This window comes from Lissotriton helveticus, chromosome 11 (assembly GCF_964261635.1).
Source record: "Lissotriton helveticus chromosome 11, aLisHel1.1, whole genome shotgun sequence".
NCBI classification, from domain to species: domain Eukaryota; kingdom Metazoa; phylum Chordata; class Amphibia; order Caudata; family Salamandridae; genus Lissotriton; species Lissotriton helveticus.
This window is the reverse complement of record NC_136072.1, coordinates 124,145,204-124,172,331: the sequence shown is the minus strand read 5'-3', so window position 1 is coordinate 124,172,331 and position 27,128 is coordinate 124,145,204. Positions and strand designations below refer to the sequence as shown.

At 45.1% G+C, this 27,128-nt stretch overlaps 2 protein-coding genes across 6 annotated transcripts in view; one reads left to right on the top strand and one right to left on the bottom strand.

The window, feature by feature from the left end:
• Nucleotides 1-27,128, top strand: part of MCF2L2 (MCF.2 cell line derived transforming sequence-like 2) — a 2,082,183-nt gene that overhangs the window by 1,843,872 nt on the left and 211,183 nt on the right. For all 4 annotated transcript variants that reach the window (XM_078665987.1, XM_078665986.1, XM_078665989.1 and 1 more), the window contains exon 22: nt 4,462-4,683. In XM_078665987.1, the coding sequence (XP_078522113.1) occupies nt 4,462-4,683 (222 nt within the window). The remainder of the gene's footprint in view (nt 1-4,461; nt 4,684-27,128) is intronic.
• B3GNT5 (UDP-GlcNAc:betaGal beta-1,3-N-acetylglucosaminyltransferase 5) overlaps nt 1-27,128 on the bottom strand; it is an 818,869-nt gene that overhangs the window by 786,660 nt on the left and 5,081 nt on the right. The gene's annotated exons all lie outside the window — the stretch shown is intronic.

The following is a 27,128-nucleotide window of genomic DNA, read 5'->3' as shown; positions in this document are numbered from 1 at the left end:
TTTCCTCTTCAGATAGCTCCTTCAAAAGTCTCCTCCTATTTGGTAAAGAAAGTAGTAGCCCACTGACTCGAGTATGCCATGTACTAATTGATTACTGTAGTGAAGTAAGGGGTACTAAGCCCCAGGAACAGATTTCAGAGTCTTAATTTGTATGATCCCAGCATTTATTTATCAATGGCGCTTTTTCTCAACACTGGCACTTTTCCTGAGAGTCGGCCACATGGTGGCGCTTTGTGTCTATTTTCTCGCAGACCACATCCCGATAGTTTAAAAATTCAACATACTTTAAACAAGCATGCCCGCAAATGTAGCTACAGTGTCCCGGGATTTGAGTGGTGCCTGCGCACTCGTACAACACTGCTCGTAACCGCAAGCCATAGGCCGGAAGTCCAGAGCGATTCCAAGAGGTTACGAAGGGTCGAGGCAAACTACTGCACCTGTTAATAAAGTGGCTTAATAGTCTTGTGATGGTGCTCAGGAAACCAGGGAGTTCAACCCTATTTACTCCCAATTGGGCAAAGGCCCAAACCACAAGTGCAAAATAAAACCCTATTTACTCCCAATTGGGCAAAGGCCCAAACCACAAATGCAAAATTTTTTGGAATCAGCACCCATCAAAAAAAACGTAACATTCCTTTCACATTGAATCAGTCCAAGAGCAAATTGATATAAGAAGCAGGTCCAGAATCCACTGATGGTCCGAATAAATTCTTTATTAGTTGATCCAAACATTAACATCCAAGTACATAAGCGAAATTCTCCTAGCCAACGCGTTTCGTCTCTCAATCGAGACTTCTTCAGGGCTAAAGATAAAACATACACATTACTAAAAGTAAAATATACATACATACAACATTAAAAACAAATCTATATTACAGTATCAAAAAAGTTGAAATAATTTAGAGTAAGCTATTATGCTGAAAAAGCATCCAATGTTATTGAGGACCACATGACCAAGGATTAAAGAAAAGAGAGGTGTACAAGAAAAAGGAAAAAGAAAGGAAGAAGGCAAGCTTTCTAATTAAACAACATAGCCTCTATAGCCATTTATGTGAATCATACTACCATAAACGCGAACTCGTATTCTTAATTTGACAAATAAAGAAAGAGAGAGCGCGAAAAAATAAATAAAAAGATAAAGCATAACTCGAGTCGTGAATTATAGCATCAGAAAACCACGGTTACGGGCCAAAAACGTGTCCAATAATATTCCAGCCAACATAGGTGGTGGCCAGATTTGAATATGGTCCAAAAAAGGGATCATATTATAAGCAAGATAAAATGTTTTGAGGATAATTTTATGCTATGCAGAATGAATATATCTATAAGCTGTGAAAAAGTAGTAATCCAACAAAAATTAGAAAGACGGCCAGACAGGTTAGGCAAATCAGTGACATATACTGTATAAAGAAATAACAAAATGGTAAATGAAAAGACCTATATTCAAAATTATATAAAAACAAATGTGAAACACCACCCCACAGATTTTTTTAAAGAAAAAACTATAATTAGAGGTAACATTATCTTGCATGTGCTCAGATGTAAAAGGAATTAATCTATGGCCCGATCATTGTGATACATATTGCAAGATGAGTAGTTTCGTAATTAAAGATCTTAACATTGGGAATAAGAAACAACATTACTAAAGGTAGCATTGCCTCATGTGTATTAAACATCATCACAAAACATTAATCTAAGGCCAGATCAATTAAATACATTTTGAAAAAGAGTTGTTATACATTTACAAATCCCAGCAGCCCTTCTTACAAGAAATAATGAAACTCATTATTTTGATTTATCCCAAATTTTACACTTCTAAGACGACTGATCCATTTCGACTCCAGTTGTCTTAGAGCCAACTCTCTACTGCCGCCCCTTTCATTGGCTTTCACACGTGCAATGGCATGGAATTCAATATTCTTTTCATTTTGAAGTTCTGTGCAAATGTGATTGGCCATGGGATATTTTAAATCACCATTCCTGATTGCCCCAACATGCTCCTGTATACGTATCTTAAGGCTACGAATACTGCTGCCAATATATGTTTTTCCACAAAAACATATCAGAACATAGATGGTGAAAGTTGTATTGCAATTGATGGATTGATCTACCACAAATTGTTTCGAACGATTGTATGAGAAACTAGTAGCTTTGTTTTTACCAAATTTGCAAATACAGCTGTTTCCACATACAAAGAACCCAAGTGGTTTCTCTGGGAGGCAAGTTTTTTTGTATTGTCCGGATTTGACATAGCTAGGACATAAGGTGTCTCTCAATGTTGGTCCCCTTTTGTAAACCGTTTTAAGTTTCGTAGGGACAATGTCCTTTGGAATGCTGTCAGAGTTTAGAAGATGCCAATTTTTTCTGAGCACATTGTAGACATGGCTACTGTATGAGTTGTACTCCGTGATAAGTTACTTGTTTAGAATTATACATGGTATACTTATTCTGTTTGCTTATGGGTCTCATGATCTTTGCTCTATCCAGAGCCCGCGCTCTTGTTTCCGCTTTATTCAGGCAATCAGCTTGTTTCCGCTTTATTCAGGCAATCAGTCATACCCTCTGCGTTTGAAATTGTGTTTGATTTGATTCATGAATTTTAAAAAATCACAATCACGACTGCAATTTCTTCTTGCACGTACCATTTCCCCATAGGGAATTGCTCTTATGGTGGCACTCGGATGTGAGCTGGACAGCGATTCCAAGAGGTTGTTTTATCCTAGAGCAGCGCATGCGCGCTGTGCTAGGCTCGACCTAAAAAGGTCCTGTCAATCTACTTACCTTCCTAAAACACAGCATGCTACCAACATCACTTTATTCGCTAGTCTCTGGACAGGGACAGTAGTCGTATGCCCAGAAGGGCATGCTTGGCTTCCATCCAGTTCAGAGAACAAATCCCGGACCTCACATAGACAGGAAAAGACCTAGGCCTCTGCGTACATGCTTAGAAAACTGTGCAGCTAAAGCCGAAATAAAAGCCAGACTATCAGAAATAGATGCAAATGGCCACTCGTGGAACATCCCCGTATAGCATGCAGTGGAAATTCCCATTCCAGATGCGGCGAGCACTGAAGTCACTGCACTTTCAATTAAGGGCATCCTGGCCCTTTAAAGAGAATCCCCAGATTATGCCTGACGGTCACAATGGGGTTAATCCTAGCAGTGGTGACCAGGCCCCTTCCCAAAGTGCCACCCCTTATTATCCAATCTGCCAGGGATGCTAAAGCGCCCCTCACCACAATGCTTCAAAGACTGGCTACAACTCCCAGTTTCTCTTCACGAGCCAGGACAGATGCCCCGTGCTGATTCTGCACCGCAATTTAGACTGTTAGACTGGAACCTAGTCCCACCTTGCAGACTGCAGTGACAGAGGGCAGATGGTGAGCAGCCAGCAAGGCAAAAGAGCATTGGAGATGCAGATCTGCCACTCACTACTGCATGGGCTCCACATGGATAGTTAGATGACGACAACGAGAATGAAGTATGGGAACCAGATTCCAAATCAGCCACCAACGCAGGTGACTAACTCCTCATGCCCATGTCATGAAACCTGCTTCTCTACTAAGAATCAGAAAACATGTCAAGAGGTACCAATCGGATGCGTGCTAGATTTACCTACATTTGCTTCCAATGAGGTTGGAAAACCCTGACTGTCTGTGCAAATCTGTGACAAATGTTCACCCTATTGAAAGGCAACACAACCTATCTGTATTTAAGTTTCTTAACCCCTTCGACGCTCATGACGAGCTGGGCTCGTCATGGCGTAGCCTCCTCGCACGCTCATGACGAGCCCAGCTCGTCATGCAAAGTGCGCTTTCGCAAAACCCAGCGTACGGGCGGAATTCGCCCCGCATGCATGCGGTTAAGACCACACAATTTAAACAAGACTATGGTTTTTAGACCATTTTCTACTGCCCTTCTCTCCTTTAATTAGCTCTCCTCTCCACCAGCGTGGTACAACCACAAGGCCAATAAATGGGTCTACCATGGAGTCCAGCATCTTCAGTGAAGTCATCCTTCCACCTTTCCTTCCAATGTCAAAAGTTCATAACATGAACTGATGCCATAGACACATGAAAAACTTGAAGTATGGCCTGCATAAATGTTTCTCCAAATGCGAATGTTGAACTGGTCCTAGACCAACAAGGTGTTACACAGACCAAATCATTGGCTCAGTACATGACTTTCCATCCTTAAAAGTGTTTCGTTCAGCTGAAATACACACTGCAAATAAATGCCTGTTCCAGCCCCATATACTGCCTTAGAGAATAACTCGAAGAGTGGTAGCTGACCAACAATCATACTTTGGCTGCTGTACTCAAGTTTTAATGTTGTTTACTTGAAATTGGAGAAGCCATCTGAGATAATCCGGAACCAGAGTATGCTTTCTGAGACAAAACAACGTTTTTTCCTTTGAGTGTGGAATTATTTTAATGTACATCATTTTATATTTTGTATTAGGGGGATCTTAATGAGCTGGGCAAGCTGTTGATGCAGGGCTCTTTCAACGTCTGGACGGATCATAAAAAGGGTCACCATAAGGTGAAGGACTTGGCACGCTTCAAACCAATGCAGAGGCACCTCTTCCTTTATGCCAAGACTCTACTCTTTTGTAAGAAACGTGAGGAGATTGCCGATGGCCATGAGAAGAGTCCATCCTACAGCTTCAAGAACTCCCTCAAGGTAGGCTATGAATGCTAATTTGGAGATGTGTATGCTCAGGTTATTTCTATATCAGAAGGGGTTAGGAACTGGGGCAGTGGGTATTACAAGGGACAAGGAGCTGGGGTGGTGGGGCTGTGCATCAAAATCAAAATAGCACTTAGATTATAGGGGCTGGTGTGTGGATTCTCTGGCGTAAACTGGCCGTTGAATCTAAACTCAGCATTAATAAACAGGGCACTCTAAAAGACTGGACTTTTTCCCGCCGGCCAACCAAGCTGAAGTAAAATGATTAACTATTCTTTGAGACCTATGGAACTAGTGAAAGAGCTCATATTTCCAGAATCTCCTTTTGATGCCTTAATTGAAGTTATTTATAGAAGTAGGATCTATATTGGGCAAAACAATTTCAAGGCAGCAATCTAATTGACTTTAATGAAGGGAGTTGCGGGAGAGTCAAATGTTTAGCTAATGATGACCACTACAGCAACAAGTATAAGTAAATGCATTAGCTGATTAGAAGTGAAATATAGCAATATTTGGTGTTTTGAGGAGTTATGACAACTTTTGGCCCCGGTGCCACTGCACCTGCTGCACCATTCAAATCATGACCCTATTCCCTGTAAGATAACTGCAATTGTGACTGCCTGTTTAGTAGTAAAATATTACAATATAAAGAGGCACATGCACCTAGATTTTGCGAGTCCTTAATTGTGATTATTAATGAATCGCAATTAAGGACTCGCAAAAGCCTATGCATGTAGGAATCGCTATATAAATAGCGATTCCTAAACATTTCTTAAATGTACCTCGCAAATTATGAGTGACTGCCTGTTTTATAGTAAAATGTAGCAATATTCTGCATAAGATTTCAGCCCCAGTGCTACTGCACCTGCTGCACCATTCAAATCAAGCCCCTTATAACCGCAAGATAGCTGCAATTGTGTCTGCCTGTATATTAGTAAAATACAGCAATATTAGGTGTTTAGAGGAGTTCTGACAACTTTTTGGCCCGGTGACAGTGCACCTGCTGCACCATTTAAATCATGACCCTGTTATCTGAAAGGTAACTGCACTTGTGACTGCCTGTTTAGTTGAAGAACATAGCAATATTAGTTGTTTTGTGAGGTGCCTAGAGCTTGTTGTGTGGTGGACCCATAACAGGAGAATTGTTGCAGCAGTGACCAACATTTCCTGTGGGAGCCAAATATGTTTGACCCCCGTCCCTTTAACATTTTTTCCTGTGCATGGAACTACATGAAAATTGGCACGCAATGACCATTGCTGCCTATGTTAAGAGAGCATCAAATTTGGTGGAGAGCCGTCAACAGGGAGAAAGTTATTGGCAATTTAAAAAAATCAAGGGAAAGTGCAACTGACCTATAACTTGAGTGGTCACCACTTCTGTGTAATATTTATGGGATAAAGTACTCCCTGATGTACCTTATAAGGATGTTGCAAGTCACCAAGGAGTTCTGTGAACATATAGAGGAACGAGGCGGAAGGCCATGTTTCTTTATCAGTTTGTGGAACTCAAGGTGGCCTATAATTTCCTTGAAATTAATGGGAAAGGTTTCTTTATTCCTTATTATAGATGGTCACATCACCACCCTTCCGACAAACTGCTTAAATCCTTGGAGAGTTGCTCTTTCATATGAAAGAGATCGGATATTAGCAGCCATGAAGGTTAAAAGCAGAACTTTAAGTGAAAAATTAAAAACCCCAAAAAATAGCTATGTATTAGTTACAAAAAAAACGTATAACAGAAGTCAGAACTTAAAAAAAGCTTTGGCTCAGTATGTGTAAATGAAAGTGACTCTATCTTTCCCAAAATTACTCTAAGTGTATAAAAATGTAAAATGTTGCCATAAATAACTCTTCTGCTGGTAACTGTTCATCAAGAAAAAAAAACTAGACACATTTAAAGGCAAGTTTCGTTTTAGTTGTTTAAACTTCTGTTTTCATTATGTTCCGTGACCTGCCTTTCACCTTGGCTGAGGAGACTGGCAGAGTTCTTTTAACATATGCCACAGAGTATTTCATTCCTTATAATACATGGTCACTACAGCACCCTTCCCACATCCCGTTTACTTCTTTCGTGTTTCCTTTTTCATGTGAAAGAAATAGTACTGTTCCAGACATGAAGAATAAAAGCCATGCTTTAGTGCAAAACAACCCTAAATGTAGTTATTAAGTTATTGCAAACGATGTTAGAATCAGTTTAATAGAAGTCAGGAAGGGTATACTCATCAAAGTCATAAATGTTAAATGTTAAATGTCGTATACTTGTAAAGCGCACAGCTGCCCCAGCAAAGGGGCGTCCCGGCGCTGTATACCGCTGGGGAACCCGTCCTGGCTTTCCCTGTGGGAGGGTCCCTACTGGGAATCCCCAAGGTGGAGCCAGGCATCCCCGGCGTTGATGGGGCCGTTGTGGAGATTAGGCAAGCTAATGCCCAGAGTTGCCGAGTGGGACCCCAGGTTAGAGTAGGCACCGAGGTGAGAATTGTCGAGTCCGCTGACCCTGGTCCACGACCCTGCCGCGTCGGGAATTGAACCCTGGTCCCGGGCCGACTTCTGCTCCCGAGTCTGGCGCCTCTAACCAGTGAGCCACACCACTCCATAAGCACTGAATAGTCCCGCCCTTGCGCGGGGACTCCAAAGCATATACAAATATATATATATATTTCTTCAAACGCACTTTTCTGACAAGAAAGACGTCACTACTCCATGCTTTTTTTAAAATAGATTTATTCCGCTCCCTCGACAGACTAAAAATATATATCATCTTTTCATGCTGAAGAAACTGGGTTAAATAAAACATCTAGCCTGCATGCAGTGGTCCGTCTCTCCTTCTTCGCCGTATGGGAAGCAGCAGCAGGGTGTGTGTGTGTGTGTGTGTGTGTGTGTGTGTGTGTGTGTGTGTGTGTGTGTGTGTGTGTGTGTGTGTGTGTGTGTGTGTGTGTGTGTGTGTGTGTGTGTGTGTGTGTGTGTGTGTGTGTGTGTGTGTGTGTGTGTGTGTGTGTGTGTGTGTGTGTGTGTGTGTGTGTGTGTGTGTGTGTGTGTGTGTGTGTGTGTGTGTGTGTGTGTGTGTGTGTGTGTGTGTGTGTGTGTGTGTGTGTGTGTGTGTGTGTGTGTGTGTGTGTGTGTGTGTGTGTGTGTGTGTGTGTGTGTGTGTGTGTGTGTGTGTGTGTGTGTGTGTGTGTGTGTGTGTGTGTGTGTGTGTGTGTGTGTGTGTGTGTGTGTGTGTGTGTGTGTGTGTGTGTGTGTGTGTGTGTGTGTGTGTGTGTGTGTGTGTGTGTGTGTGTGTGTGTGTGTGTGTGTGTGTGTGTGTGTGTGTGTGTGTGTGTGTGTGTGTGTGTGTGTGTGTGTGTGTGTGTGTGTGTGTGTGTGTGTGTGTGTGTGTGTGTGTGTGTGTGTGTGTGTGTGTGTGTGTGTGTGTGTGTGTGTGTGTGTGTGTGTGTGTGTGTGTGTGTGTGTGTGTGTGTGTGTGTGTGTGTGTGTGTGTGTGTGTGTGTGTGTGTGTGTGTGTGTGTGTGTGTGTGTGTGTGTGTGTGTGTGTGTGTGTGTGTGTGTGTGTGTGTGTGTGTGTGTGTGTGTGTGTGTGTGTGTGTGTGTGTGTGTGTGTGTGTGTGTGTGTGTGTGTGTGTGTGTGTGTGTGTGTGTGTGTGTGTGTGTGTGTGTGTGTGTGTGTGTGTGTGTGTGTGTGTGTGTGTGTGTGTGTGTGTGTGTGTGTGTGTGTGTGTGTGTGTGTGTGTGTGTGTGTGTGTGTGTGTGTGTGTGTGTGTGTGTGTGTGTGTGTGTGTGTGTGTGTGTGTGTGTGTGTGTGTGTGTGTGTGTGTGTGTGTGTGTGTGTGTGTGTGTGTGTGTGTGTGTGTGTGTGTGTGTGTGTGTGTGTGTGTGTGTGTGTGTGTGTGTGTGTGTGTGTGTGTGTGTGTGTGTGTGTGTGTGTGTGTGTGTGTGTGTGTGTCTTCACACGCCGGTTCCTGCTTTCCCAGCCCTGCGAGCGCTCGATGTGGGTGCGTACTCCTACGGCGGAACCTCGCCGTTAATTATCATTCACTCCTCCGCCACAGCGAAAGTAATGGGCGCACACGCGCTGCCTTTCCACAATTTGATTTATTCAATATTACAGCTGAAAACAAACAAACGATCAACGCGTTTCAGTGCTGCTGGCACCTTGCTCACGATCGTGAGCAAGGTGCCAGCAGCACTGAAACGCGTTGATCGTTTGTTTGTTTTCAGCTGTAATATTGAATAAATCAAATTGTGGAAAGGCAGCGCGTGTGCGCCCATTACTTTCGCTGTGGCGGAGGAGTGAATGATATATATATATATATGTGTGTGTGTGTGTGTGTGTGTGTTACCACTGATGCCGGTAGTCCAGGGCTTTAACTTCGCGGCGGTCCCCCCGGTGCATTGATATGGGGTGCTGTGGAGGAGCGAAGTTGCCGGTTTAGCAAGGCAAGAAGCAAGAGGTACGGCGTCAATGCACCGGAACAGCAACCTGAAGGAAAATTAATGAATGGAGGAAAAATGACAGCGGTTTAAAAGAACCTGCCGCTGTTTTTTCACCAAAAGCCATTTGCCAGTGATCAAGGGGATGAACCAGAAACGCGTATGGCGTCGATGGCAGAGACAATGCTAGAAGGGCATCGACATTGGAACCGCTGCCTGCTTTACCAATAAAAGCTGAGTATATACATCGCGTGGGTGTCTTCATTGCGAGAGCAAACCGGTGGAAATATTAAGTGGCCTCGTTCGGGCCACGAAGACAACCCCCCTGCTCCTGAGCGGGTCCTTGCGCTCTCAGAAATATGGGGTGCTGTGGAGGAGCGAAGTTGCCGGTTTAGCAAGAGAAGAAGCAAGCGGTACGGCGTCAATGCACCGGAACAGCAACCTGAAGGAAAATTAATGAATGGAGGAAAAATTACAGCGTTACCACTATGGAAATATACTACATGAACTAGAATGCACTGAGCCCAGATGGGCGGGACTCATCTTTGCAATATCGCGAGTGCGATTTAAAAGAACCTGCCGCTGTTTTTTCACCAAAAGCCATTTGCCAGTGATCAAGGGGATGAACCAGAAACGCGTATGGCGTCGATGGCAGAGACTATGCTAGAAGGGCATCGACATTGGAACCGCTGCCTGCTTTACCATTAAAGGCTGAGTATATACATCGCGTGGGTGTCTTCATTGCGAGAGCAAACTGGTGGAAATTGATATATATATATATCAATGTATGTTTAATCTAGTACACAGTACTGTAAAACATACAACTATATAAATCAATGACTGTGACAAAGACTGTTCAGGTCGAAACGTGTCAGTCAAAGTAAAAATGTTACTTTGACAAGATCCTGGAGTGCGTTTATTTCTTTGCGTGGTATTCGCCAAGGCCTCGGAGATATATATATGCCACCACCATTCCTTCCTCTTCCAGAAACAAACCAGAGAACACAGCAGGCTGCAAAAGTGCCTTTTTATTTAAAAAAAAAAAAATGCGTAACGCGTTTCAGAGAGTGTGCCTTCATCAGATGCATGACTTCCACGTTTTTCTACATAGATTTTTCTATGGTATGCTGTCTCTCTGTCATTTTTTTTTTTAAATATCCTTTATTGAATTACAGGAGAAATGAAAACATGAATGTTACATCATACATATTACCACATCTCAGAGATGTCCGTCATGTTCGCGGGGCGCATCACACAATACAGTAGTTCTCCGCTTCATACATCATGACAATGGTTCATCACAAATGTTCCAACCGTGTTGGTGCAACAAAGGAGATGACATTACAAGATAAACAATGAAGGAAAAAAAAGGGGGGAAAAGGAAAGGGGGTTTATGGTCATCTGATTTGGAAATGTGGTGTGCGTGTTGAGTTGAGGGTGCATCGATGCAGTGGGGGCGTGTGGGTGCTATTGAATAGTGACTGTGGGCGTGAGTTCAGCGTTGGGGAGGACGATGGGTCGGCTGTGGTAGGTATTTGGTGTGTAGGGAGTGTTGGGTGGGGTATCACCATGGCGGTCAGTGTGGGATGCCGGCAATAGGCGTATCGATGGCATTGTCCGGGTGGTCGTGTATTTCCCTGTCGGTGTTGCCAGGGTTTCGGCTTATATATTCTCTGCTCCGCCCAGTACCTCCTGGTCTCTCCCAGAGGGGGAATCATTTGAGGGGTTCCGTACTAGTTGGCATTCCCTATGAAAGGAGCTTAGCGTCTCACCCCATAATGCCGCAATTGGGAACTGTCTCAGTCCTGCCGTTTCCTCATTTTGGAGGGTGGTGCTTTCTGCTCTCACCCAGTTGTCTAGGGAGGTGCGCCAGTGTTCCGTCAGGGGTGGGGTAGCTCGCTTCCAGTGTTTTGTGATCAGTCTTTTGGCCGTGAGGAGGCCAAGGTCCCAGAAACGAGAGGGGACTCTATTAAATTTGGTCCTCTTGTATAAGCCTAGTAGGCATGCCTCCCATGTGTGCGGTATCGGCATGGCCGTGCATCGTTCTAGTATCGGTAGCACAGCTCGCCAGTATGTCTGAATCTGTGGGCATTGCCACAGCATATGTAGCAAGTCTGCTCCCTCCAGTGCACATCTCGGGCAGCTAGCTGCGGCGCCCGGGAAGTACCGGTTAATTTTGTCAGGTGAGCGGTACGCCCTATGCAGTATATAGAACTGGATCAGTTTGAAGCGTGCGTTGCGGGGAATGTTCCTGGGGCCCATTAGCACCACCGTCCACTCCTTATCCGTCCAGTCCCTTCCCCTGTCAATTGCCCATTTGTCATGTAGCGGCTGTAAAGTGTGTTGCGTGTGTGACAATAGTGCTTGAGTCAGCCAGTGCACCACATGTGTACCGTTCCCCATGACATGTAGGCTCTGTATCAATTGATGTGTAGGTAGTTCCTCAGTGATGTTACCCCACCGTTGTGTGTATGCCATAACTATGGAGGCGTGTTGTAAGAACTGTCCCGCTGGGAGACCCGTGTCAGTAGCCAGTGTCACAAAAGGTATCAGGGTACCATCGGCGTACAAGTCCGCCATGGTGTCCACTCCTGCGCGTGTCCAGTGTTCCAGTGCCGTTTCTGTGACAACGGAGGTGGTCTTGGGGGTGCCTAGGAGCGTGAGTGCTGGGGCATATGGTTTGGTGTGGTTCGTGAGTCGTAAGCTCCTGGCGTAGCATCGTACCGCCACATCTACATGTAGTTGTCACGTTCTCCTCGGGTGTGTCAGGGGGTGGAATAAGGTATGTATCTGTGTGGAGGACAGCACATCTGTTGCCGTGGCCGTGTCCTCCAGGTGGTTTCCAGCGAGCCAGGCAGTTACTCACTGTAGTTGCGCAGCTAGATAGTAAAGTTCTAGGTTCGGTACTGCGAGGCCACCCTCGCTGACTGGCGTATACAGTTTTTGCAGGGCCACTCTGGGTCTCCCAGTGTTCCATATCAGGTCTCTGATCATGGTTGCTAAGTCTTTGAAGGTGCGGACCTGTACGTATACCGGGATGTTGGCGAAGTAGTATAGGAGTCTGGGAAGAACAATCATTTTCGTCAACGTCACTCTGCTCGGGACATTGAGCGGTAGAGTCTTCCAAAAGGCAATTTGCGACCTTATGGACGTTATGGCGCGTGTTAGGTTGCCGTCCAGGATGTCCGGGGGTGTTCTGTAAATATATATTCCCAGATACTTGAACGTGGTATGGTGTCACGGCAAGTGTTCGCCATTAATCCTAATTTCAGGGTCTGGGACGTCGGGATTGAACGAATACGCCCCTGATTTGGCCCAGTTTACCTTGAGGCCTGACATGGTCTCGAAGGACCGGAAGATCTCCGGGAGTTCCGGTGGTAATTGGGTGAGGTCCCTGACATACAAGAGTAGGTCGTCCGCATATAGCAAGACTATGTGTACGCCGTCTGCCAGTGGGATGCCCCAGTGCGTGCCCTTGTTGCGCAATACCTCAGCGAGGGGTTCTATTGCCAGTGAAAAGAGTAGTGGGGACAGTGGGCAGCCTTGTCTGGTGCCGCGTCACACCCTAATGGCATCGGACATCAGCCGACCCGTGCGGACTCGCACCACGGGGTGTGTGTACAGCAATCCGACCAGCTCAATATAGTCATCCCCTAGCTCGAACTTGCGCAACACTGCCAGCAGGTAGGGCCACTCGACCGAATCAAATGCCTTCTCTAGGTCCAGAACTAGGCAACCTGATCTTGGCCAATCCTGTACTGCGTATGTTTGCACTCGGAACAGCCTCCGTATGTTGTGGGAGGTGCATCTAGTGGGCACAAAGCCGTTCTGGTCACTGTGTATCAAGGCGGGCACCAGGCCTGCCAGGCGTCGGGCTAGGGTCGACGCCAGTATCTTATAATCTGTGTTCAGCAGCGCTAGAGGTCTATACGAGCCGAGGAGCGTGCCATCTCGACCCGGTTTAAGAAGGGACACCAGTGTCGCCTCATTCATCGACTGGGGTAAAGCCGAGTCTTCCAGTGCCGCTGTGTACACCTTGAGGAGCTCCGGGATCCGGATATCGGAGCAGGCTTTATAATATTCCGCCGGCAGCCCATCTGGGCCGGGGGCTTTGCCATTCAAGAGGGCAAAGATGGCCTCACGTAGCTCATCTGCTACCAATGGCAACCCCAGGTCGTCCCGTTGGTCATCCGTTAGGGCAGGCAGCGCGACGTCGTCTAGATACGCATTTATGGTGGGTTGCATGGTTAGAAGACGGGACACATATAGCGCGCCACAAAGGCCTCGTGCATTTTCGCCTGGGTGTACACCTTCGGGCCAGCAACTGGTTGTATCGCCGTCACTGGTGTTGTGCGCTCCTCGCGTTGTATCAGCCAAACCAACAGCTTACCAGGCTTGTCCCCAGTGTGATGTGTGCGGGCCGAGTGGGCCTTGTAATTAACATGTTTCAACCTGTCAATCAGCCTGTCATGTTCCGCCCGCGCCTCTAATAAGTCAGTGTTCGCGCCCGTAGTTGCTGCCTGTTCCGCTTGCAGCAAGTCCGATTCTAAGCGTCTGAGATCTGCTTCTAATTGTCGTCGGGAATGGGCCTGGGTGCCTAGACATTGTCCCGAGGACCACTTTAAAAGCGTCCCATTCAATCTGCGGTGTCGATGCCGTGCCAGAGTTGTCCTCGAAATAGTGTGCTGTTTGTGTACATGTGGATCCTCGAAATGGGCCGTCCAGTAGCAGGTCAGGCTGTAACCTCCATGTGGGTATCGGGGGCCGTGGTTGCTCCCATGTCAGATCAAATAGATGTGGGTTGTGATCTGAGTGTGTGCGGCCCATGTAGCAGGTGTTTGTGACATGTGGTAGGATCTCACTGGTTACCATGTACCTATCAAGGCGTACATGTAGGGCGTGTGCTCCCGAATAATATGAGTAGACTCTGGAGTGTGGGTTACGAGTGCGCCACGCATCATGTAGATCCCATTGTGTGGACCATGCCTGGAGTGTGTTCGCAGTATTTCGTGCCTGTGAGTTGGGCGGTGAAGGGTGGGAGCGGTCCAGGGCTAGATCTAATGAGCTGTTGTAGTCCCCGCCAAGCACCCAGGGGACACCATGCCAGGGGGCCAACGTGTGCGACAATTGGGAAAGGAAATCCGCCAGCCCTGTGTTGGGCGCATACACCGAGGCCAGTACCAGTGGGTTCCCATCCAGCCTGCCGTTGACCACTACGTACCTCCCCCCGGGATCTATGTGTACGTCCAATGTGGTCCATGGAGTGCCCGGCCTGACCCACACCAGTGTCCCCTTAGCATAAGACGAGAACCCCGTAGCATATAATTGTCCACGCCACCTGTGACGTAGTGTGGGAGTTTCCGTGGTGCTAAAGTGTGTTTCTTGTAGGAGGGCGATTTGTATGTGGTGGCGTTTGAGGTACGAGTAGATTTGGTAACGCCGGGACGGTGTATGTATACCCCTCACATTCCACGTACATATCTTAATGGCTGACATTACACTTTTTTAACGTTGTCCCTTTCCCAGATCTCCCACCACCTCCCCGCGCATCCCGCGCCCGCCATCGAGCAAGCGGTCCCTGCAATCGAGTAAACACTTAAGTTGGCACACCACTTCACTAAGACCAGAGGAAGGGAAGGAAACATGGCTAACGGAACAATAAGCCAATGAACATTATGAACAGTCAAAATACCAAAAGGTCGGATGCGAAACGTGCTCCCGTCCATACTCTCTAGGAGAGCAACAAAACTCAAATCTAAGGGGGTGGTTGTGCTATGCGCACATGATCAGTGGTTTTGAGTCAATATAGTAGTTGCACGAAGGCCCACTGCCTTCCCGGGAGGAATGTGCCAGTCTAAATCGCCCTTGCATACAGTGAACCCCTTTTTGTACATGCATGAAACTCTATACTTTACGTGTCCCAATCGATCTGCTGCCAGGCAAAGCGAGGCGTCTCTGTAGCTGCACCTCGGCTAAGTTCGGGCACCCAGTGTTGATTCTTGGTCTCTTGCCCACTGAGGAGGCTCCCGGTGTGTGCATGCCTCATGCGTGACTTTCAGGGTCGAGGGTGTAGTTCGCTGCTATGTGTGCATCTGCCGCCGCTGCGTCGTGGCTTTGTTGGCGTGTTTCGTCAGATCCGCTGCGGTGGTTTTTGGCGAATGTCTCTACAGATTGCTGTACTCGCTGTGCAGTTAGCTGATGTAGTCCGCCGTTTGGGGAGTTACGTCCGGTCGGTCTTCCGATGCTGGGGAGTCCGGTACACCATAAATGGCTTCGTCGTCGCTGGGGAGTTCCCGCGTGCTGCCGCCCGTCACGTCGCTCTGCGCAGGGGATCTGCTGAGTTCCATCACTAGGCGGAGGGCGTCTTGTTTCTCCTGCCTCGCGGTGTCCGCTGGGGGGGAAGTTCTTGTCGCTGTTTGTGCCCCAGTCTGTGACCTCTGGCGGGGTCTACGCCTTCTTCTGTTGCCTCCGGATTGTCGCCGGGGCGCAGGACCTGCAGTCGTTCTGGGGTCCGTATCTACACCGCAGTCCAGCCATTTTTCCACATCTGTGGGGTCCGTGAAGAAATGAGTTCGCTTCCCGGCCACAACTCTCAATTTCGCAGGGAACAGCAGAGAGTATTGCAGGCCCAACTGTCTCAGGCGTTTTTTCACCGCCATGAAGGAATGCCTTTGCCGCTGTACCTGCACGGTGTAGTCCGGAAAGAACATTACTGACGCGTTTTCAATCCGGATCTCTTGGAGTTTGCGTGTTTCTCGCAGTATGGAGTCTCTGTCCCGGTAGTTCATTATGCGGAGCAGCATGGGCCTCGGGTTGGAGCCTGTTGTCAGAGGTTTGGTGGGGACTCTGTGAGCACGTTCTATTACGAAGTGTGGGGAGAGTGATCCCTCCGGTAGTATGTATTTCAGCCACTGTTCCATGTGCTCCTCTGGGGTCCCCCCTTCCCATTTCTCCGGGACCCCGACCAAGCGCACGTTGTTCCTGCGGGTCCTACCTTCCGCATCCTCGGCTCTGTCCTCCAGGAATTCCACCCAGTTCAATAGATCCTGTATTTGCTTGTGCGACTGGTCGGCTTGAGGCTGAAGCGTCTGCACAGTACCCTCCAGAGTCGTGGTGCGTTCCGCCAGTTTTTTATGGTCCGCCCTCAGGTGCGTCAGGTCTATGACCACGCTATCAATTTTGGTGGCCAGGGAGGTGCGGGTCAGTTGTATGGATTCTTCTAGTCTCTCCATTGCTGCCAGCATGGTGTCTAGCTTCACCGCCGTTTGGTCTGGATCGTTGCTCTTCCCGGACTTCTCCATCTTGCCCTTTGTGTTCGTGCCGCCGGTCCCGATTCGTGTTCTAGGTCCGTTAGACATCTGTACCACGGCGCTGCTCCCGCTCTAGCAGCCTGTTCCACCCCCAGAGGGCCAGCCTGTGCGTGCGTTTGTCGTGTGGCGGGGTAATGGACTATCCCCCAGTGCTCGCGGCCCGCAGGTGGGCAGGTGTCTTCGTCCGTGTCCTCGTGTCGGCGGCCTGCGGCGTCCGGCGTCAGCTAGGCCGTCGTGTCCTTGCTTGCATGTAGCGCGGGGCCGGCGTGCGCCCCCCTGTGGTGAGTCAGGTACGGTGGTGGGCCGTGCAGGCCACTGCGCCGCTCACGTGGTGCAGGTAGTGCTGTAGGCGCCGTGCTTCCCCAGCCGCGGGCGCCTGTGCGTTCCCACCGCTCCTTGCCGATATGCAGGCGGTCCGCCCCCGGTCGGACGCGCCTCAGAGCGCTCAGCAGTTGCGTCGTCAGTCCGGCCGTTCCCGCCGTCCAGTCTCGCACCACTCACCACTCGTGGCCGCGCAGCACCTTTACTGCGAATCGCCCGGTGGAGGGGCAAGGCCTCGGGCCCATCCGGCGGGCAGTGGTAGGCCTCCGCAACCGGTGTATCAGCTCCTCCCCTCCTACCTCCGGCTCGTGGCGGTCAGGTCGGCCTCATCCAGCTACACGCAGCCATCCATCCGGTCAGGTGTCGAGGCAGTCAGCACTCGGTGTGCGGGTCCCCCGGTCAGGTCAGGCCGGATCCCGGGCTCCACCCCCGCACAACAGCTCCGTGTGTCCGCTTTGTGTGCAGGACGCAATTTCGGGCCTTCCGCGCCCGCCGAATCCTCGGTCTGTCCTGAGCGCCCTCCGAGGTCGGGGGCGACGTGTGCGGTCTCAGCGCCGCGGAATCCTCGGTGCGTCTTGGGTGCACCGATCTCCCTCAAAGTTGGCAGGGTGCTCAGGGGCAGTGTCCCTCAGCAGCGCCGGCCGTTTTCGGCCGGCTGCAAGCAGTGCTTCTCCGGAGAAATGCGCCGGGAAGGGGAGCTCAGAGCGGAGCTCTACCCCAAGGCGGCCATTCCCGTTGCGCGCTTAGCCACGCCCCATGCTGTCTCTCTGTCATTGGAGGAAATAACTAGCCAAGTTTTCATTGGAGAAACATTTGTGGCCACTCACAAAGACTGCAACTTCCAGCATTCCTCAGGATTTTAGTACTAAATCCTGAACTTACTAAATTCGATCTGTGATGAGATCGGGCTGTTCCAACCAGTCCTTGTGTGTTAATATTTACTGTCTACTTCGGTTTTGCCTGGAAGTCAATTTATTTTAAAATATGTCGGGCTTCTTCCACCCCTTCGTCCAAGCCGCACAAATGCCAGCAGATCACACCTGGAGGCGCAGCGTCAGTAACCCACACCTCACCTTGAACTCATGGCCTGATTACAGCAGGTTACCAATCCTCTCTGGCTTGCGGCGGACCCGAGGTTTTGAATACCTCCAAACTCCATCTTGTCGCCATTGCCACTGATATCTCTGGACACTTTGAGGACGGGGCTCTGTGCGTGCTTGTGGCCATGCACCAATATGCCACCACCATTCGTTCCTCTTCCAGAAACATACATACATACATACATATATGCAGCCTAAACCATCAAAAAGGTTAAATTGACAAATTTGCGTTGTACTTTTTATTTAAAACAATGCATATTTATTCAACATTTCTGTGACATAGAAAGATGCACTCTTCACTGTTTCAACATAGCCTGTATTTTCAATGAAAAGGGCAAGGTAATAGGAGGCAGTTAGCTCATAGGCTGCATATAGAAAACACAACAGACTAAAAATGGTGCTGTGTCTTTAAGACCTCCAATCCTCAGGTTCTCATCATGCCCCACAGGTGACAGTTAGGTAAGTTCTTTTTTACGGAGTGTTACACTGTGCAGTGATAGTAAGGAGTCAGAGTGCTTTATGGATGGTATTCTTCCGAGAAGGTGGGAGGGTTACTTATGACTTTGATGAGTATACCCCTGGAAGAGAACTAGGATTACAGGTAAGTATCTTATCCTTCTATTCCAGGGGATACTCATCAATAGTCATAAGCACTGAATAGAATAGCAAGCCCATCCCCATAATCCTGCAGACAAACACCAGTATAGCGAGTACACTTTGAGGGTAAGTTATCCAAACCAATTCCTTAAAGAAGCTTGAACAAACTGAGCATCTGCCTGAGTATCAGAATCTAGATCGTGGCGATTAAAGGAGTGTGCGGATCGCCAAGTAGCAGCTCTCTACAGTGGGCACATTTCTGAGAAGGGCTGCAGTGGAGGCCTTCCCTCTAGTGGAATGAGAGGAAGAATAGAGTCACAGACAAGTGTACAAGTCCTCTGTATTGTTTAAACCACCCCGGGGTTTTGCTGTTTAGGTTGAGGATATAGCGGGTTTCCAGTTTTCGCAGCATGTGCTCTCTATCACCACCCTTTTTGGTTTTAGAAATGGCATCTATGACAAAGTATGAGAGATCTTGGAGGTTGTTATTGTGTACCTCACGAAAGTGTCTCGCAACTGGGTATGTCGGGTCATGGTTATTAATTGCCCGAATATGTTGTAGAATTCTTTTGCTAACAGGCAACTTTGCCTTGCACTGGAGTTGGGCCTCAACCAGGTCTACGGGATTGCTGCAGATAATTTTGATGCGTAGCATCTCCCCGCAGGGGATGCTGTGCACCAAATGCCTGGGATGGAAACTCGAAAAATGCAAAATTGAGTTGCCTGCAGTCTTTTCTGTAAAGCTTAGTTTCCAGCTTATTCTTTGTCACATACACCTCTACATCTAAAAAATTAATTTTTATGTTACTTACGGTGGACGTAAAGTGCAAGTTGACATCATTCCTGTTAATAGATTCAACAAAATCCATTGCTTGTTCAGTTGTCCCATCCCAAACCAGAAACAGGTCATCTATAAATCGAAAGTATAGTTTTACATGATCCTCATACAGTTTTTTGTGCGTGCCTTTGAGGACCAGCTCCTCCCACCAGCCCATAAATAAGCAGGCATAGCTGGGGGAGAAGCTGGCCCCCATAGCAACACCCCGCATTTGTTGGTAAAACATTTGGTTGAATAAAAACATATTGTTATTAAGACAAAAACTAATCATATTTAACAACATAATGTCATGCTGGGGGCAAACCGTTTTGTTTTTGTGGAAAAAATATTGTACAGCATGCAGACCATCCTTGTGGTTAATACAAGTGTACAAAGAAGACACGTCTAGGGTTAGAAGATAAAGATTTTGTTCCCATTTAAAGTTTTTGATCTTGCACAGAAAGTCACTTGTGTCCCTTATGTAGGATGGTAATCCCAAGACCCACTCTTGCAAAAATAAATCAATATATTTTGAGGCATTCTACATACATACATACGTAAATATATATAGAGATATATAGTTATACATCTATAAATGTATTTATTTTCAGATGTACAGGTTTCTATATTCATGACTGTATGTAAACAGGCATGTTTCCTTTATGAATCTTTCTATCATATTGTGAATGTGAAAAGTGGGATTATAATGCATTTGTTAATTATTTAGGGATGCAACTGGGAGTTTATCAGTATAAGTCTCCCACCATCCGCAACCGCCTGTATAATTGGCATACTGCTTGCTACTCTGATTCAGGCATGTGAATCTATGAAAGATACCCCAATACTGGATATGAAAACAAGTTACTTACCTGTCACTACAGTTATCCAGCATTGGTATCTTTCATAGATTCACATGCACCCTCCCTCCTCCCCGGAGAGTCAGTTCTCTATTTAGGGACACTTATTTTCCACTTGTGCTGACGAAAATCTGAGGAGAACTGGCTCTCCAGAGAGGGTTCTAGAGGGTGCGGGTAGCTGATTGGTTGTACCAAAAGTTTGGTTCCTTTAGCATAATGATGTAGATAGGCTACTAAGATTTGGGCCTCAGGCCTTTTTCCTTAGGGCCTACTACTGTTATTTACCTTTGGCTATTGCTATTTTATTTACCGTGGGACTCCCGCCTCGACGACAGGTAATGATTCAGGCGTGTGAATCTATGAAAGATACCAATACTGAATAACTGTAGTTACAGATAAGTAACTTGTTTTCTTCTCATGCCCTAATCCACCTTTTTTATGTCTCGCATAGACAGTGCATGTGCTATCTCATCGATACATTTTGTTTACTGTTAGTGGGCTTAGAGCTTAGAGCCCTCCCATTACTTACCATTGGTGGGCTTCAAAGATACTTGTAAAGTGAGGTGGAAACAAATATTTTAATACGATCAAAACAAATCAATACCCTAGGTGATGACATTTCCACAAATTATCATTTGTGGGCAGTAAAACTGTATTTTTGTGCAAATGTAATGGCCATTTTCAATTGAAAATGTTTTGTCTGTAATGGCAGTATGCTATCACACCATGTATACTCCACTCTACGCCACTCCACTTTACACTACTCCGCTCTGCAACTCTCTACACCACCTCCCTCTACAACACTCTGTTCCACTCTATTCCCTTCCAATTATGCCATGCCACTTTATGACACGGCTCAACCCTTCACTCCATTCTAACCCACTCAACTCCAATCTACCCCAAATCAATGCCCATCCAACTCCACTCCACTAACCCCATTCCACTTCACTGCAATTAACCCCACTCCACTCTACCATTCCAATCTACTATACTCTAATCCATCCAATCAACTCCATTTCAATGTACCCCATTTCACCCTAATCAACCCTACTGTACTCCATTCCATTCTACCCCAGAGGCATTTTAAAGCAGGGACAAAGTGGGCTGTGGCCCAGTGCCCCAGCCATTCAGGGTTGAATAGGCCATGATAAATTCACCCTGTTTTCCACACAGTCCTGCCCTGATGGCCTTGAATCATTTTTAAACATAGATTGTTTTAAATACCATTTTCCTTTAATTTATTTTTAATATGGGTAATGTTTGAAATTTTTACGGACCTTTTGCAGAGAAATGTATTTATGTTTTTCCAACACCATAAAATATTCTGAAAAAAGTTCCTGTTTAGATCAAAGCAGGACCTCTGATAAAGAGCACTGGGTAGCAGGGATATTTTGCAATAATATTAATGAGCTGCTGCTATATTAGAGCTAAAGTAACCCCTTTACGTACATTGTAAGGAGATTGCAAGTAACCGATGAGGTCCATATCCATATAGATCTTTATAGGCTTATGGCTCTCTGAGATTATTTGCTATATCCTTATCATGTACTCCAGGGGGAACTTTATACAATAAAATACATGGTCACACCACAAACCACTTGAAACCTTGGTGCTTAGATCTTTTATAAGAAGGACGGAGCATGTTCGCACACATGAAGAATAAAAATAAAACCTCTACTACAAAATTAAACACATTTAAAAACATGTTAGTTATTTGTTGCAAACAGATATTGAAACAGTTGAATAGAAGACAGTTAGACAAAATAAAAGAGCTGCAGAAGCTTGGAATGTAGGAATGTGTAGAAACATGCATAAAGTTTCAAACTTTGCTCTAACAAGCTTAGGAGTGCAAAAATAAACATGTTCTCTCTGCTTGTTTAGATTTGTCCCCCCACCATTTACCTAATTCCCCATTTTATAATACCACTAGTTATAAAACAATATATGGCCTTTTTGTCCATAAACACGTCATAAAACTTAAACAGACTTTATGTAAATTATATTGTACAACTACTCAGCAAGCTACAATGTACCAACAAAAACAGCGTATTATTCATATAGGCAAAACCTAATGCATTTACCAATGCTTGTTTCTGTATTGCTTTCCAAAATTTCCTATGGAAATGAACATGAGAAAACAATGCTTTATGACCCACCCTTTGACTCTTACCCACTTGACAGATCACCCTGAAACTATCCGAGGAGAAGCTGAGGTGGATGAACATCTTTTTTGAAGAGTTTTGGGAAGATTTGCCAAACAGCCCCACAGTTAATAGCAAAACAAAGAATGCTCTTCCTACAAAAACTGTGACTTAGGGCCTGATTACAAGTTTGACAGTAAGGGTTACTCCGTCACAATCGTGACAGATACCCGGTTCGCCAAATTGCAATTTCATTATATCCAATGGAACTGTAATACGGCGGACTGGATATCCGTCACATATGTGATGGAGTATCCCATCTGCTAAGATCGTAATCAGGCCTTTAGCTATAACTACAGAGTGGCGATGCCCATGGTGGAATATATATCCGTATAAGTCATGGGAGCCTCAATCCCTGTATAAAAGATTGCCTGTTATTTCCTTATAACAGTAGAGATGTGATGTCTCTAGTCACCTGTCTTAAGAAAATGGCATAGTTTGTTGAGTTGTGACTCCATAATGCCTGCTGCCATTTCTAGCAGCTAAGGTGAAAAGCAAGTCACAGAGCAAAATTAAAGCAGCAGTTTACATATCGAAAACCAGAACTAGCTTTTAGTTCTTTTGTTCTGTTTTTGTATGCAGGTCATTAACGGAAATATAAATTCTCTTCTAGGGGATACTCATCAATAGTCATAAGCACTGAATAGTCCCGCCCTCAGGCGGGGACCCAGGAGCATATAGAAAAATACATATATATTAAAGTATGTTTCATCCAAATCTGTGAAAAATACACACACACACACACCCACACACACACACACACACATACATATATATATATATATATATATTCACTGAAAAAACCATAGGTTTCAGGCCTTATATAGTTAGGAATTAGCATTTAAAAACCTTTAAAATTCACTCAAAAAACTATAAGTTTTAGGGGTGTTATAGTTAGCTGGACATTTCACTCATACAAAACCATTGAAATTGCTCCTATATAGTTAGTTGTACTAACTATATTTCGCGCACCCGCAATCCACTGCTGATGATGTCACATATTACATCATTCACTTACCTGTAGATTCACTCATACATGCTGTCAATGAACAATAGAACACTATCAAAAATACTTATACACCCAAATCGACATTACACACCAGCACACATCCTATTCACATATGAAGTCATCCTACTCACTTATGCAAACAATGGATCATACTTACGTATTTACTTAGCTACACACTTATACAAACACAACTTCATCTATTCATTTAGATAGTAAGTCATACCTAGTGAATTATAAAATCATTATTACAAGTATAAAGTTATCCATACAGTCACTCATACAATCATTGAGTCTTATGTATACTTATTAATATACAACAACTGACACATACACTGCCTTTTATTTATCTAGTTTGTTGGACATGTACCATTGAGAAATATATTTGCTCATCACCACACCCATAAAGAGATTCACTCACCCAAACAACTGTTAGAACATGTAGTTTTAACTTCATATATCTAGTGAATCAACTATTCACACATCTTTGGGCAGTCACATACCCCCCACCGAACCACACACACATTCACTCTCCCATACAAATACTCAGTTAAATAGTCAATTACTAATACAGACTTTCACATAGCTAGTAACCAACTGAAGAACCAGTTTACACAACAACTGACAAAGTGATACAGATATTCAAACAGTTTAGTCCCTATCCACTATATTTATTGAAACACTATAAATTGGTCAAGTAAACAGTCAATTACACTGCTACTAAATCCTCCATCCAAATATTAATTTTTATATACCCACTCATTCTTCAATGCAAATTGCTATGTATATAATGCATATTTAAATAACGAAGCAAACCACATTCACTGGATGATGTCATCAGTGATGTCATCAGTGATGTCATTTGAGATGTCATCAGTGATGTCACTGACCATGTCATGAATGATGTAATATGTGACATCATCAGCAGTGGATTGCGGATGCGCGAAATATAGTTAGTACAACTAACTATATAGGAGCAATTTCAATGGTTTTGTATGAGTGAAATGTCCAGCTAACTATAACACACCCTAACACTTATAGTTTTTTGAGTGAATTTTAAAGGTTTTTTAAATGCTAATTCCTAACTCTATAAGGCCTGAAACCTATGGTTTTTTCAGTGAATATATATATATAAATATATATACATACATATATAAACATATATAATCTGCATATCTATATAAATACAAATATAAATGCATGCATATACATATATGCATACATATGCATGTTATTTACATGAAAGTTTTAAAAACACTAATAAAAGCAAAGCTAAAAAGCCACCTCATTACAAACAGAATGGCTCTAACTTAAACGAGGGTGAGATCTATTGCATTTTCAATGCTTGTTTACTTTGGTTCCATCAAGAAGGCATTCAGATGTGTCACACATTTGCCATAAATTCTGAATGTTAGCACTCTAGTTGCTCATTAGATCACTGTAGTAAAGCTACTGCTCACCAGGGAAGTCTGCTGCTAATCATACTTTCTATGGCAAAATGAACCCCCTCATTTTGTTCCTTTTTAAATTAAATGTTTTCAGACTTACCACTTCATTCCAATCAAGATGGCTTCTGGTGTGCCATACTTTTGTCATAAGTAAGACTGTTAGCGCTCTAGTTGTTCTTTACAACACTCTGGGACATTCTGTCATTGGGCTATACTTGGGCTACATCTGGGTGATATTTGGGCTACATTTGGGCTCTTTTGTCTCTGGTGGCCATCTTGGGAGACTGCATGTCAGAATTTTTTAATGAAATAGAAGAGGATTTGGGAAGTCACTCAAAATGTGCCCTAATTTTTCTTTCTGCAGCACTAATCATACTTTCTATGGCAAAATATACCCCCTCATTTTGTTCCTTTTTAAATTAAATGTTTTAAGAGTTACCACTTTATTCCAATCAAGATGGCTTCAGGTGTGCCATACCTTTGTAATAAGTAGGACTGTTAGCGCTCTAGTTGTTCTTTAGAACAGTCTAGGAGGCTGCAGTAGAACACAAAGGAATCAACTGAAAGTCTCTGTCCTTGTTGGATGTACATGTTTTACTGAGAATGCCAGACTTCATGCTCACATGACTGAGAAAGATAATGTGAATTTACAGAAAATATGCTTTCAGTTTAGCTTATAGATCCCCTTCCAAACCACTGTGGGAAAAGCATGAGATAATAGTTTTCTTTCAAACATGATTCATGATATCCCAGCAGAAGGCTTTTTCACATGGTAAAATCACCTTAGAACACACCACAATTCCTAAAATGAGTATGGTACCATCAACAAATGATTTATAATGTAACTAAAGTCCTAAAACCCTCTATTAACTACAATGCTTTTTAATGAGGTGCTATCGTGTATATTGGTCCCAAGATTGCTACCAACACTTCTTGGATGAAGTGCTGACAGTCAATCAGATCTTACGATGAGATGTGTGGTTAGGCTCCGCCCAGATATATATGTGTTTTTGAAGTTCATTTTCATAAAAACCACTGGAGCAATTTTCACCAAATATAGCAAAGGCACTTCTGCGTACCAGTCCCTACAATTTTGCCAAGTTTGGTGTAATTCCGTTCAGCGGTTCGGGCTGTAGCCTTTTTTCTCAGCCCCCACTTCAGGAATCCCCCCGAAACTTTCAGGGAAGGAGCGCAGTGGAGCTGGCCAAAATTTTGGAAAATTACACGCAAATTCCTCAACCGGCACCAAAGTTATTCCCAATAGAATGTTGCGGATTTCCTATGGTAGCTAGGTCCTAACTATATATACCTACTGGCTATCGCCAGTAGGTAATATATACACACATTATATATATAATGTCCAATAATATCCTCCATTGGCAGCTTGAATGAGAATTTGTCACGCTTTGTTGACAACATCTTGTTTCCCTTAGTGATCAAGTTAAAATCGTACATAAGGGACACGAAAGACTTCTTGACCAAGATCCAGGAACTAACATGGGATTCTGGGTACCTGCTAATGGTTTTAGACATTACTAGTCTTTACATCTGCATAGACCACAGGCAGGGTCTTGAAGCTATTAAACATGCTCTGAAGCAACGCCAAATGAAATATGCAAGTCATATGAAATGATCTTAGAGTTCATTGAATTTTGTCTGACAAACAACATTTTCCTCTTTGAGCACCAGCTGTACATACAAACATCAGGGACGGCGATGGGTACCTGCTTCGCTCCCAGCTACGTGAACTTGTTCGTCGGCTGGTGGGAGGAGCAGGTACCCAGGAGCTGCACAGTTGGCACAGACATAGGGCAGGTAAAATGCTGGTATCGTTATATTGACGATTTGTTTATCGTCTGGGATGGAGGGATGGACACAGCAGAAGAATTTATTAAAATTCTTAACACCAATGACCTCAATTTACGCTTTTCAGGATCGGTTAGTCCGGTGGCAGCGGAGTATCTGGACCGGAGGGTGTATATTGAGGGTAACCATCTACATACCACCTTGTACAGAAAAGAAACTGCTGGCAATTCGACACTCTTTGCCAGCAGTAGCCATCCCACCCAGTTGAAAAACAGCATTCCCTACGGAGAACTACTTAGAATCCGTAGGAACTGCTCTAAGGACTCCGATTTCGAGGCGGCTGCCTCGGAATGCCTAGTGAGATTCTCCATGAGGGGCTATGGTAATACCTTACTGAAAAACACTTTGAAGAAGGTAAGGAAGATGCAGAGAGCTACATTGCTGGCTACAGATGATCCTACTGTGGGGAGAAATAGAAAATCCAACAAAGAGAGTGGGAAATTTAGACTAATCACCCCGTACTCTAGGGGAGCTAAAGATCTGAAAGT